Genomic DNA, 13774 nt, shown 5'->3' on the forward strand with positions numbered 1-13774 from the left:
CAGTCACTCCTCCCAACCTGGCATCACCCACGAACCTACTGAAGGTGCAATCTGCCCCATTATCCAGGTTATTAAAGAAGACATTAAACAATATTGGCCATAGTATCAACCCCTGTCAGATGCAGCTAGTAACCAGCTCCTGATTAGGCTTCAAACCTTTGACCATTAGACTTTAAGCCTGTACAAACTCTACCCAGTAAGCCACCTTAGAAGCTACCGATCCAGTGCACAGTTCCCTGGTCTGGACACAAAGATGGTATGGGAGACTGTTTTAAAGCCTTGGTAATGTCAAAATATATACCTGCTTCTCTCCACTGTCCATACAACCACTCATCCCACCACAAAAGGGAAAGAGGTCAGTCAGGCACAATCTGCCCTGTCTATTCCCAATTGCTTTCTTGTCCATCATTTTACCTGGAAATAACCTTTATAACTACTTGCCTCTTAATGTTACCAGGGGCTGTTGACCAGGCTCACCAGCCAGTTGTTCCCTGGACCCTCCTCTTGCCCTTTTTAAATCAGGGTGTAACATTTGCCTTCTTCCAGCCATCAGGAACCTTCCCTAGATGATACTGGCTCCACAGTAAAACCAGCCAGCTCCCTCAACATCGCTTGATGCATGCCATTTGGTCCTGTGGACTTATAAAAGTCCATCTTACTTAAATGGTCTTCAGTGCTCTCTTCCTTGCAGTGGGCAGTACTTTCTTCCCCAGATTCTGCCACTAGTTACTGGAACTGGGGTGCGAGGGAGCAAACCTTGCCAGCAGAACAGAGTGATGAAGGCACTGAGCATCTTCACCTTTTCTACTTCCTTCTCCATTAGGTTACTTGCCCCATTCAACACTGGGCCACCACTTCCCTGAGCAATCTTTTGGTGCTGGTGTACCGACAGAAATCTTTCTTAATACTTTCCACATCCCTTACCAGTTTCAAATGCAGCTGAGGTCTGACCTTCCTATTGTATCCTGCATTCATGGGCAATGCTTCTATAGTCCTCCTTGTTAGTCTGACCTGGTTATCAAACATTTCCTTGTTATGTTTCAGCTCAGCCAGAAGTTCCCCATTATGCTGAGATGGCCTCCTCCCATGCTTGCTTTTTTCTTCCATTTCCTCTTCTCCAACTCAGGATGTTCCACAGAAAGAAATCACCATTACTATCCAGACCCTCTGGCCAAAAAAAGTCAGAAACTCATATCAGAGAGGGAAAAAACACAGAACTTGATGGGTTTTGCCAGTGGAGACATCTCCAGCAAAGGTAGAGCTGCTCGAGGGTGCTGTCTTACTACCCCTTGGCTGATACATGAACTCTGCCTAGTTATCAAAACATGCTGTACTCAGCCACCAAAGCAGGGGAAGTCTCACTACAAATTTAGGGAACTTCTGCTCTGGCCTGGGTCCTGCAGGATGTGGGGAAGCCCTGTGCAAACCAAGACAGATGGAGAAGGTGGGGAAAACCCTGCAGTCTGTCTCGCTGTCTCCATTACACTCCCTCCCTCTCCGCAAACACTGAGTCACTCTTGCTTTCTCACTGTGCGTACAGACATCCTTCTCAGCGCACTCACTTACTCATTCCTGCTACCTCCCACCAAGGCCACCTAGTGCCCCAGCATCTCTGGCAAAGGCAGAGCTCCTGGGTTTAAAGTGTTAAAAGCCCCTTGAGAGCTCACTGACAACCACTAAATCAATCCTCAGGCTTTGATGGGCAGGGAGTGAGAAAAGTTCACGCTGATATCTTTCAGTGATACAGCATTCACCCAGCCACGGCCAGTGAGAAAGGTCTGCCGTGCCCCACATGCTGATGGGCTGGTGGAAGAGCTATTCAATAGCAAGCATCGATCTCCATGCTACGGAAAGGTCACTGACTGAAGAGGCTGTTGAACCATTGAACCGCAGTGAGTTCAGGGATGGAAAACACTCCTGAAACACCACCGTGTCAAGGAGCTACTTGAAAGGAGTGGTGCAAACCCAAGCTTAGAGAAACACAGTACTAAGTCACTTCACCTGTTCTGACCCTTGAACAGTTCTCTTTCTGCCCAGTTTTTCAGTTTTCAAGAGGGAAGATCTTTTTCTTTCAGTTCCCCCTCTTTTTCCACATGGACAGTGGGGCACGTAGCCCACACACAGATCGTATCTCCAGCTGTGACCCAGGACAGCCACTGGCGAGATGTAACAAGGTCACTCCACTTCTATGGCCCACTGTGTCACTGACCTCTCTGTTGAGACTGCTAATAAGGCCAGAGATGCACCATCTGCAGCAGAGTTTTTGCAGCCATCTGTCTACTGGGAACTGGAGTGAGTCCACCAACAGGCCACCAACAGCCGTCAAACAGAGACAACGTCCAGTTTTCAATGAGACTGTGCCAAGTTGGCTGTGCCTGAAATGATCGCTTGCATCAAAAAGCTCATGTCGTTCATGCCGATGGCTGAGTAGGTACCACTAAGAAGCAACCATTATTTGGCGGTTTTGAATGGGAAGCGGAGGGTAAATTAATTTCATCCCTGATATGCAGCCCAAAGCTGGGATCACCTCCCTTTTACTCTGCCCCCTTTTCTTTACCATCTTCCTTTCCCTCTTTCTCCCCCACCCTTTCTTTCTGCTTCCCATGTATAAAGAAACCCTAGCTGGGCAAAATTCTGGGAAAGTTTCCAAATTGTCAGCCTCAGTGAGCTTATTCATCAGAAGTGTTTCATACTCAAGCTGAGTCTATGTATGCATGCTCCAGATGCCTTTGTCCAGAGGTCTGAATGAGAAATTTCCCAGCCAAAGCTCCCCAAAACAGCTGAGCTCTGGCAAGTGCTCTCCACAGAAGACCAGGCAGTTAGGGTATGAGGAGTTTCTCCCTGCATGGTGAAAAACAACCACTTTGTTACTGCTGTATTTTAGCAACAGCAGCTGGAATAATACTGCTGATCCCACTTCTAAGCATTCCTCCAGCGGTTCTCTATCAGACTATATAACATCTAGGGCAAAACAAAGCAGGAGCCAGGAGATAATGTTGACTTGAGTATGATGTTCCTGAGCCCATTAACAGGACAGCACATTCATGTCCAGCAGCTATGCCTAAAATAAAAAGGACACACAGAGTGCTCAGGGCTTAGCCACAGGAATGCTGTGAAGTTCAGAAAACATGAAAACATGATCTACAGAGAAGAAATGAAACAAACTCAGCGCACCAAAGAGAAATTCTAGAGATCACTTGATCATGCTTTACAAATATTTACACAAAGAGACTTAGGATAGAGAGCCCTTTAACCAAGATATAGCTGGTCTCAGGATCACTTGGAAATGCATGTCCATCCTTGGCTAGCTCACAAATGCCCACTCAAGCCTCCCATATACATGTCTCCCATTCATGCTGATCATTTTGGGCATAGCCCTAACGCAAAGGCTGGAATGAGAAATTAAAAAGAGCGTATTTTAAACAGGGCAGGCAATTAACTTTACTGTCCTCAATAACAGTAAATATTGAGGGGCACACTCCTGGAAGAAAATACATCCTGTTATTCCAAATGACTCTGGCATGCTCCAAACTGATTCAACCTCACGTATGAACTAGGGTTTCAGATCCTGAACTTGTTTCTGACAGGAAAGAGAGGGTGAGGCTCGAACACTTGCTCTTTACTCTTCTAGCCTAACTTTCCACTTGATCCTGACACCAGTGACACCAGTAAGTCACCTACCAGCGCTGCCCAGTGCTGCCCAGCCTGAGGAAAAGCAGGAGAGGACAAGGACTTGAGCACATCCAATGATACCCCAGGCACGGAAAAACCTGAGTTCTAGATAAATGTTATTATGATCAGTCTTCAGCTTGTAGCACTTGCCATAATTAACTAGCCACTATGCACTGTCACAGTATCAACAAAAAAAGATGCATTTTTGCTCATTTTTTATTGTTCTGTTTTTTTCCTCTATCACAGGGTAGAAAAAGTTATCTCAATTCACAGCTCTGAACTGAGTTTACCCTTTCCTTCATACTATGAATCACTTGACAAAATAAGAGCTTCAGACTGATCCCTTCTCCCAAAAGGGTCACCAATCATATCCAAACCATATACTCTCTGTATCTGCTCCATTTCAATTTCACAGTCATTCACCTGGTTCTGATTTTCTTTGTTTTATTTAGCGTAGAGTCATGAAGCTCTCAGCATGTTTGCCATGGGTTTAGGAAAGGCACGGGTCTCGTATTTTAAATTCACTTTGTTCAATGCAGTATATGGGGAGAATCCTTCGCGCACCGCGGCTCCTCCAGCTTCTACAGTCCACCAAAACGTATGTAACAGGGACACGGGCCAATGTGGGCATTTTTTCAATAAAACTTCGCCAAAAAATCACTTTAGCCTCTATAAATGATACAATTTAAGATTACACCTGACCTGCTTATAGGCGTACAGGAGCTCTCTGCAATGGGATGTACTGAGGAATCCCATATGCATCTGAAGCTAAAGGCACAACATAACTAAGAGGTTGGACAGTTATTTAGACCATGTGGTTTATCATCCTTAAGCTCCTGAGAAGTGCTGTCAGTTCTTCAGGCCAGATGTTTTCATAACAGGTCGTGGATGTTTTGATGTTATCAAAGATCCAAACAGGAATAACTTGAAGCACACTGCCTGCAGGCAGTGTGCATCCACATCTCCATGAACAAGGTTTCCTGAGGTATATGAAGGCATCTAAAACAGCACATGGCTTTTGAAAATGGTACAATGCGACTACATGGGGTCATGGCATTGATTTCACTGTACTAATTTCTCTGGCACTAAAAGGAAAGAACAATGCCAGCAATGCCACCATGATGACTTTTTGCAGGACCCATTCATTACCAAACGGTTCTTCCTCAGGCACCAGACACCCAAAACCAGAGAGCAAAACCTCCAGGATCCATGTAGATCAAGAGACAGTTACTTTCCCCAACAAGAAGAGAAGAGAATGAAAGCCATACCTCCAAACAGAGACATAAATGATAATCAACAGCAAAAGTGTCAGCGAAGATACTCCACAGCCTACAATTAATGTGACAGAAGGGACCAGCACCTTTTCCATGTTCTGAAAGAGAGAAAGTGAGACATTAAAAAAAAAAAAAAAAGATGCTCAGCAAACACTACCAGCTCAATTTCATGGTAAGAACTTTCCTGCTAATTGTCTGTCAACTCACCTGACCTTCACATCGCACTGCACATACAAATAGAGAGAAAAGAAGACCAGGATCTTTTTCTTATTGACCCAGACCTGATTCTGCTCTCACACACACCAGTGTTAAGTCCAGGTAACAACTCTGATATCCATGGTGAAGCAGGTGTGTAAAAGGTGTGGATTGCAAGAGGAGGATCAGGCCCTTCATATCTGCTGTGAAACTTTGAAGATAATTAACGAGGCAATAGCAGAAGGCAGTGCCTACACTAGAATAATTGCAAATGAGCTCTTCTGGTAATGGTGGTGATGAAGGTTGGAGGATGAAAAGAAGGTGAAAATCTTCTACCAACTACAAACATCCATCTGGAAAAGGAGAAGGTGAAGCAAGCAAAGAAAAAACAAGATGTATATCCTTCCTAGTGACACAGCATCCAGTCATACCACCCACCACTTCACTACTCTTATGCTACTACACAAGGCATTTTTTCAAATGCAGGGGTCCTTGCTGGAAAATCTGGTGTGGAATGGTTCTCCTCTCCTGTCTGACACAAAAGATTTGCTGATCTTACAACATAAAGAACAAACAGACATGCCACAACCTCTCCTGATCTAGTTCTCTGCATCACTGGGACTAGCTGGGTAACTACCCAATATCTGCCAGACTACTGCCACTAAACTCCTCCTTCCTCAGCTCAGAGGGAGGATCTGGACCCTACTTGGTTTCCTTTGTTGCAGGCTTTTTTTCTGGCATTTTTCGCATTTCCACATCAGAGATCTTTGCTGGCATGAAGGCAGAGAAGCAGAGACCCACCATGCAGCAGACACACAAGAACCCTCTATTTAGACTGATTAGGCAGTACGCAGAGGTGTGGGAGCACAGTCAAGGTTGTCATTACATTGGCACAGTACCAACACCTATCATTACGGCCATGGAGATGAGATGGTTTCTGACATAGCAAGGGCTTAGCATAGGAAAACAAACAAACAAACAAAAAAAAGGCAAGCAATTAAACATGAACTTGGGAATGGAACAGGCAGCCCTCTAAGGACTTGCCTACACCGTTTTGTTGGCAGGCATGAGGCTGCTCAACCTGAACCTCCAATCAGTGGGACACCAAGAAGCTGAGGCTACTGCAGCTCTGTTCCAGGCTACTGAGTCTTCTGCAAAGCAAAATATATTAGGCAAGGCTCAGTGCTATGCTTATATGGAGTCTGGCCACCTCAACACATGGGCAAAGAAAGATGTGTCCATTGACTCAAGGCCCACAGTCAGTACATGTTTACTCCACAGAGCCCACCACAAAGAAGACACAAACAACTCGATAGGTTCACTGAGCTGAATTTTCCCTGAAGTCTGAAGGGCTTGGGAAGATCTTCCTTACTTGCATATTTTGACCAAGGGCACCTCTGACATTTCAAATCTCATTGGGGGGAATTAATGAAGAACAAAACTTCCACCATACTGCTGCAGTGAATCCCATGGGAGCTATTGGGAAGGCTGGTCCAAGAGCTTAAGGGATCTGAGACAAAATTTAGTGACACATTCAATGGCACGACTGCCCAACTGGCATACATACCCAAAGGAGTACAGGTTGATTGAGGGATCTTTACTGGATGCAGACCAGCTACAGACTGGAAGCCAAACTGCACTGCAGTGTGGTGCTACCTTTCTGCAACGTTCCCTCTCTACAGATAGTATTAGCCCTCACACACCCAGCATGCCTGTACAGCCTTCCTTGAGTTTGCTCTGTGAAACAGGAGGCTTAGGACTCTCCAAAACTGCACCACAGATATGTACAAAGGGTTTGGATGCTGATCCATGCAACTTGCTGAAATTACGGGGCTGGATTTCCAACAATATCTTACTCCTTTTAACTGCCAGCATTTGTGTACAAACTGCAAGAATAACAAGGTGCTGAGCTTCACCGATTCATCAAGCAGGTCCTGCATCTCCCTCCACCCAGAGCTTCCCAAAATGCTCATGGAAAATGTTTCAGCTCACACGTGGATTTTTCCTCAAAACCTATGGATACTTGGATCACTGCAATTCTTAACATCAACTCATATGACTGTATTCTCATCCTGAGAACTTGCTCCTGACAAATATTTGTGGAAGCAAGAAACAGATTTTTGGGAACCAGGTAAACATAAAGACATTTCAATGAAAATATCAACATTTTCATGTCATCCATCAAACAAAATTGAAATCGGACATATTCCAGACACTGTGCCTGCTCCTTAAAATTGAAATGTGGAAGGGACTTTTCTGGGAACAAAAACCTCTGATTTAGTCAGGTACTGGGGTAGGGTGTCGAAGAGAAAAGATGCCATCTCCACTATGAAGCAACGGCGTCTCCCTTTGACACTTTGTTTCCTCCCCTGAAGAACCCAGGCAGGCAACAGCCCTGTCCCACCTCAGAGATGCACGGTTATGATAGATGTACTGTGAAGCACAAGCTACTCAGACATGGATTACTCCTTGCTTGCTCACTCCAAGCTCACTCCCAACCCTTTCTCTCTCCCTGCTCCTCCCTTACGGCAATATGTGTTCACATCGCACAAATGGTGGCCTGGGATGAGCATCAGTTGTGACATTTGATTTAAGTAGGTCTTATTTTACTGACTTTTCATGGGTAACTGGATAAAAGTGGGGGAGGAGCTCCACTAAAGAAAAAAAAAAAAAAAGAAAAAAAAAAGCCCAACATATAACTCATTCCTAAACCACCCGAGAGTAAAGAAATGGAGTTTGGATTTGAAAGAGACAAGCAGACTACATTCCTTTATCTCCAACACATTAACCCTAACACCCCTCATGCTCTTTGACATCCCTCCATCCCCAACAACCTCAGGTTCTTTCACTCCCTTCCCTATCCCCTTTGCCACACCACCCATAACCCTTTCCTAGGTCCTCCATAAGCAAAGAGGTTGCATGTACCGGACCATTCCTACATCAGATGTTTGCTCATTGGAAGGTATTACACAAATGATGACCAGCCAGGTGGAAGTCAGACTTGTGGGTAACAGCTGCTGTCTGTCTGCAGCCCTTGTCAAAGAAAAGACACTGGTCTGCACCTCCTTTATCCCTCAGCCAAACTTTCACAAGACCCATGCCCACCAGAAAGACTTTTGCTGAAGAGATGCAATGAAGCCGATTCCTCCTCCCCACAGAGAAGGGATGACTGGTCCAGCCCTGATGGGATTTCTGTTGGCATCATAAGGGTGGATAACCATAAAAACCAGTGGTGCAATAACAACGGGAGCTCAGTCCTTTGAGAATAATAAATCCTAAAGTCTTAGGCCCATGTAGCTTAGGATACTGCTTTCTTATTTCATTATTAAGGTTTCTCTGTCCTCCCCATCTGCCTTTTCCCCTCCTCCACTTCTTCCCTTTGGCAAACAAAGCATCATTTGTTTTATCTCTTCTGATTAATTAACCCCCCTGACAGAAGGTGGTTGGATGCTGTAGGATCTGAACCTTGCAAGGGAAATTTCCTTGGAGGAGAACAAGGGGGAAAAGGAAGGCTGTTTTTAAAACTAGTAATGCTACCAACAGAAAACCAGCAGGGCATGCTCAAGGTAAGAGAGAAAGCAGTCCTGTGGGAGTTTCCCAGCACCACAGCTGAGGAGCAATCTGGCTGTCTGCAAAGACAGGCAAGGAACAAGGTCTCTACCTTCTTGGACTTGAGGTGGTCCCAGACAGCCTGTCCCTTACCGCCTCCCCATGTCTGCTGGCTGGTGCCACCCAGCAGCACCCTGAAACACGGATGAAGCCCTGCCTGTTTGGAGCTGGAAAGAAAACCTTTGCCTGGGCTGAGTAGGAACAGAGCAGGTCATTATGAGTTGCAAGTTCTGTGATTCTGTCACCAAGCATGACAAGGGAGGAGAGAAGCAATCAATGACATCAGCTGGGATGGAAATAACGAGTGCTACTGCCTGGGGCTGCTTGCTGTCCTACCACCTCATCACTCTGCCTAGCAGGGCAGAAGGACGCTCCTCCACTTCTTTACAATTTCACTTTGCTTCCTTCTTCTTTTCTATTTCCTTCTCTTCCTTTCTCCCTAATTTTCTTCTCTCCTTTGTCTTCTTTCCTCCCTTCCTTTGGCCATTTTCCATGACACATTCTGCCTTTTCTTCTTGCTCTTAATGCATCTCTTTGGCTCTGTTGCCTTTACATTCTCCGCATTTCTATCTTTCCTTCTCTTGCTTTCTGCAGAACACTGTGAAAAGCAACTTCATTCAAGTTGTGCTTGTTCCATTACCCTGCTCTGGCTCCAGGGTCAAACAGGCTCCAGTCAGAACAAAGTATTTCTTAATGCCATGCAGTTTGCTTGAGACCATTCAAGAAAGCTGTTCGTTCTGGTTTTTCCATTCTTGATACTGAGCAAGGCTGAAGAAAATCTTTATAGGCACAACATCATACTCATAGTGTCACCAAAAAGTTAAACCATTTATTTAGCTCCCAAATCAAACACAGGCATACAAGTTTGGAATTTAGGGTGCTGGGCTTTGTTTTTAGAAACGTGTTGCTGTTCAGAATGGTTGCCTTGAGCCTGACATCCTGCACATTTGAAATTAAAGACTCATAAAGTCAGAGAATTACAGAAGTACTGGTTGCAAGGGACATCTAGAGCTTTCTAATCCAATTTACTGCTTGAAGTAAGACTACCACTAACTTCAGGTGATGTTGGTGATGGTTTTGTCTTGATGAGTCTTGGAAATTCTCAAAGATGGAGAGCTCTGGAGTTCATTCCAGGGCCACACCACTCTCCTGGTGATACGGTTTTGCCTAAGGTCACACATTAACTTCCCAAGCTACAGTTTGTGTCTTCTCCCCTTGTTAAATCATCAGGCACAAGTGAAAGGAGTTTGATTTTATAATTTTTTGTACTTGCCCCTCTGATACCTGTAGGTTGAGATCAGATTGCCCCTTACATTCATCTTTGCAAGTCCAATTAAGCCCAGCTCCCTCTGCCTCTCCTCACAGGTGGTGAGCTCAAAGCAACGGGACTCATTCCACTCTTCTGTCAAAGAACTGGACCAGATAGGTGTGATTTACTCCAAGAATTGCTCAGGGACAATTTTACTGTGCCAGTGGTCTGAAGGCTTTTCACAATCCTTGAGAAGTTTCTTTAAGCCACATTGTATTGATTTTGTTGCTGGCTAGACAACTCTTGTCAAAACCAAAAGCTAGTTGTTAAAATTGCTGGAAAATTATGCTTTTACCAGTACTCAAAAAGTGAACTGCTTTCTAAACAAAGGGGTGTATGTCAGTGCTGTACTGACTGAGGAGGGTTGAATGACGAAGAAGTGAACGTGCTCTTGTCATCTGCCCAAAAAATTCTGAATATTTTCTTTTAATCTCAGTTCAGTTAGATTCTGGGTTTCTCATTCAGGCTCAGGCTCTTTGTATATACTGCAGTGGTACGATAAAGCACCAGCCATGTACTCCAGTACAGCCACTGGACAAACAGGACAACAGCCACCCAGAAGGGCAGCAATCCACAGCAATATACAGCATCTTTTAGAGACTTCAACAAGTGATGATATGACACTTTCACCTGGGTGAGAACCAGGCTCTTGACAAAACTCAGCTGCCAATGCTGCCTCTGCTGTGCGTGTCCACCTCTGGGGATTCTGCAAAGCCAAGAGGAGCACAGCTTTGCACTCACCTGCAGAAGAAGCAGACGTGAGGCACGCAAGGAGAAGACCTACTGAACAAGCAGGTGCTGCTCATACCCCACCGTTCTCCTGACCATCACACAGTGCTCAGTGAAAAGCAGCACTGATGTCCACCTATCTGGTTGTGCTGGGGCATGTCTATTGCTGACACCCTGGGGTAAAGCTGAAGTTGCTCAAAGGAAGGCTTAGGTTTTACCTCCTGGAAGACGTATTTCTTCCACTAATTTCAAGACAGGGAGAGAAGAAGAGCACAACAAAAACTCTTTTTGGTGGACCCCAAAATATGGGCAATAGCAGGGATTTAGTGAAGGCAGGATTGGGCCAGAGCCAAAAGGAGCTTTTCTGGTGGGTCAGCATTCTCAGAAGGACTACAGTGTTCACTTAACTCAAAGCAGAGGAGCAGCGGGGAGGCACCAAGACATTTTTTTCAATGGAATCAAAGAATGGTTTTGCTGGAAGGTAACTTTAAAGATCATCTAGTCCAATCCCTCTGCAATGAGCAGGACATCCTTCTCTAGACCAGGTTGCTCAAAGCCCTGTACAACCTGACTTACAACACTTGCAGGGATGGGGCAGCCACAACCTCTCTGGGTAACCTGGTCCAGTGTTTCATCACCTTCATTGTAAAAAACTTCTTCCTTACATCCTATTTAAATCTACTCTCTTTCAATTTAAAACCATTGCTCCTTGTCCTGTTCCTACAAGCCCTGCTGTTGTGGATCACAACAAACCCCACAGTTGCTCACTCACTCCCCCCACAACAGGCTGGATTGGGAGAATAAGAAGGGTAAAAATGCAAAGCTTGTGAGTTGAGATAAAGACAGTTTGGGGGGGGGGGGGGGCGGAGAGGGGGGGGGCAGGGGGAGAGCTAGTAAAGAGGGCAAAACCCAAAATCTAAGAAAAACAAATGCTTCAAAAGAGAACAATTGCTCACCACCACCACTCAATCAATTCTCAGCCAGGCCCCAAGAAACAGCAGCAATAGCGGCCCCATCAACCTCCAACCCCCCAGTTTTATTGCTGAGCATGACATCGTAAGGTGTGTGGCATACCCCTGGGGTCAGCTGGGGTCAGCTGTCCCGGCTGTGTCCCCTCCCAGCTCCTTGTGCCCCCCCAGCCTGCTGGCTGGTGGGTGGGGTGAGGAGCAGCAAAGCCCTTGGCTCTGTGTGAGCGCTGCTCAGCAGGAACCAGACATCCCTGTGTTGTCAGCACTGTTTCCAGCACAAATCCAAAACACAGCCCCATACGAGCTACTGAGGAGAAAATTAACTCTACTCTGAGCAAAACCTGGTAAAAAGTCTTTCTTATAACACTTTATATATTAAAATGCCACAATAAGATCTCCTCAGAACCTTCTCCATCCTCTAAACTTTGAGGAAGGCTTTGAGATCCCTGCATGAAGATCACTTAGTGGCATCATCGATAAATAAACTTCTCACAACTTCTTTATGGAACAACCCGACATTCTCCCCAGCTCAGCTCATGTCATTGCAAGACAGGTCCAGCGGATTACTACCTTGTTTTGCTTCCTTTGTATCTTAACTACAGGCTTCTCATGTCAAAGCTAATCGTCACCCATTATAGGGAATGCATTTGTGGAGCTGAAGCCCCTTTTATGTAATTTGGCCAGTCTAACAGGCAATTCTGTGTAATTACAGTACATAAAAATCACCCAGAGAGACATCTTAACATGCTACTATTTATTAACAATTGCTAACTCTTCACTTGGTATTGAGTCTGCTCTCAAGATACAACATGGCAATCTGCATTTAGTAAACAGCCTTGATGAAGCTCTCAGGGCAGTGGAGAGGTCATGCAGCTGCTTGTTAATAGGAACTGTCAGGATAACTTCCTTCAGGCTAGTGGGGAATTACAAGAGTTAACAGCATGTGTTACTTACCTGCCAGTTGTCAATGCCATGGTCAGCTTGCTGCTGCTGTTTCGACTACCAGACTGCACCCTCAGTGCCTCAATTTCCAGTCCTGATATCAAGGTGGGCTGGATCAGGCTCATATTAACTCTAAGGACCACTGTCCTCCTGCCCAGCCAGCTGTTCCTAAACATTTTCACTATCATTATTTAAAATACACTATGCTTTGTTCCCTCCCCATCCATTTCCCATTAGACTTTGTGCGGCCAAGCTACTGAAATTGCTGTTTAACTGGGCTCCGATGAGTAGCTGTAAGCCACTTCACATCCCTCTGCAAGCTGCAGTTTGGGAACCAGCATCCCGAGCAAGGGGACTGCAAGTGAGGAGAGCAGGGCTCTATTCCCAGCTTGCCCGCAGGTCAACCGTATGCGTGGCTCCATCATTTAAGCCAATCTTTTCAAAGCCCTCTCATCCAGCTTGCTTTAGATTGCATACACTGGACTTAACTTCTCCGGGGCCTATCTTGACCCCCTGGAAATGGAAAAGAATAACACTGCCCTCCACCTCTTTTTCAAACCTTAATTCAGCTTATATTTCTGATATGTGTAAACGCCTTAGGGGGTTCCTCAAGCTACTTCAAGACAATCAAGCACCAGCATCTCACTCTCTGCTGCACAATATTAACATGGGAAGGTATGGAGGAGGAAGAGACCCTTTGGTTTAACTGTTTGTGAGCTGGCCAGATGCAGCATCTGGTTTTTAAATCTTTCGTTTTCATGCATATGGTAAAACTTGCTCTGTTCCAGACTTTCCCTTTAAAGCATGTTGAAGAGGAAATAAAACCACTTTCTATAACAAAGCTAGTAGTAATCAAAATGGTCTATTCCTCTATGAGTATGTGCTCTTTTCCTTCTGAGACTACAGAGGCAGAAGCGAACTTTAATCAGACTGTGCAGTACCACAGGCACCGCGGTAAGCAGCAAACCTCTATCTCGCTATGTCAGTCCTAGAAGATAAGATGGTCCAGGATCCACTCCATTACCCTGAGATCAAGTCGTACAGTATAGATGATATTCATACACACTCACCATTCA

At 45.3% G+C, this 13774-nt stretch overlaps 1 protein-coding gene across 6 annotated transcripts in view; it reads right to left on the minus strand.

Moving 5' to 3' along the window:
- ADGRB1 (adhesion G protein-coupled receptor B1) overlaps positions 1 to 13774 on the minus strand; it is a 295088-nt gene that overhangs the window by 64829 nt on the left and 216485 nt on the right. For all 6 annotated transcript variants that reach the window (XM_055705723.1, XM_055705722.1, XM_055705720.1 and 3 more), the window contains one exon: positions 4941 to 5044. In XM_055705723.1, coding sequence (XP_055561698.1) covers positions 4941 to 5044 — 104 coding nt within the window. The remainder of the gene's footprint in view (positions 1 to 4940; positions 5045 to 13774) is intronic.

This window comes from Falco cherrug, chromosome 3, assembly GCF_023634085.1.
Source record: "Falco cherrug isolate bFalChe1 chromosome 3, bFalChe1.pri, whole genome shotgun sequence".
Classification (NCBI taxonomy): Eukaryota; Metazoa; Chordata; class Aves; order Falconiformes; family Falconidae; genus Falco; species Falco cherrug.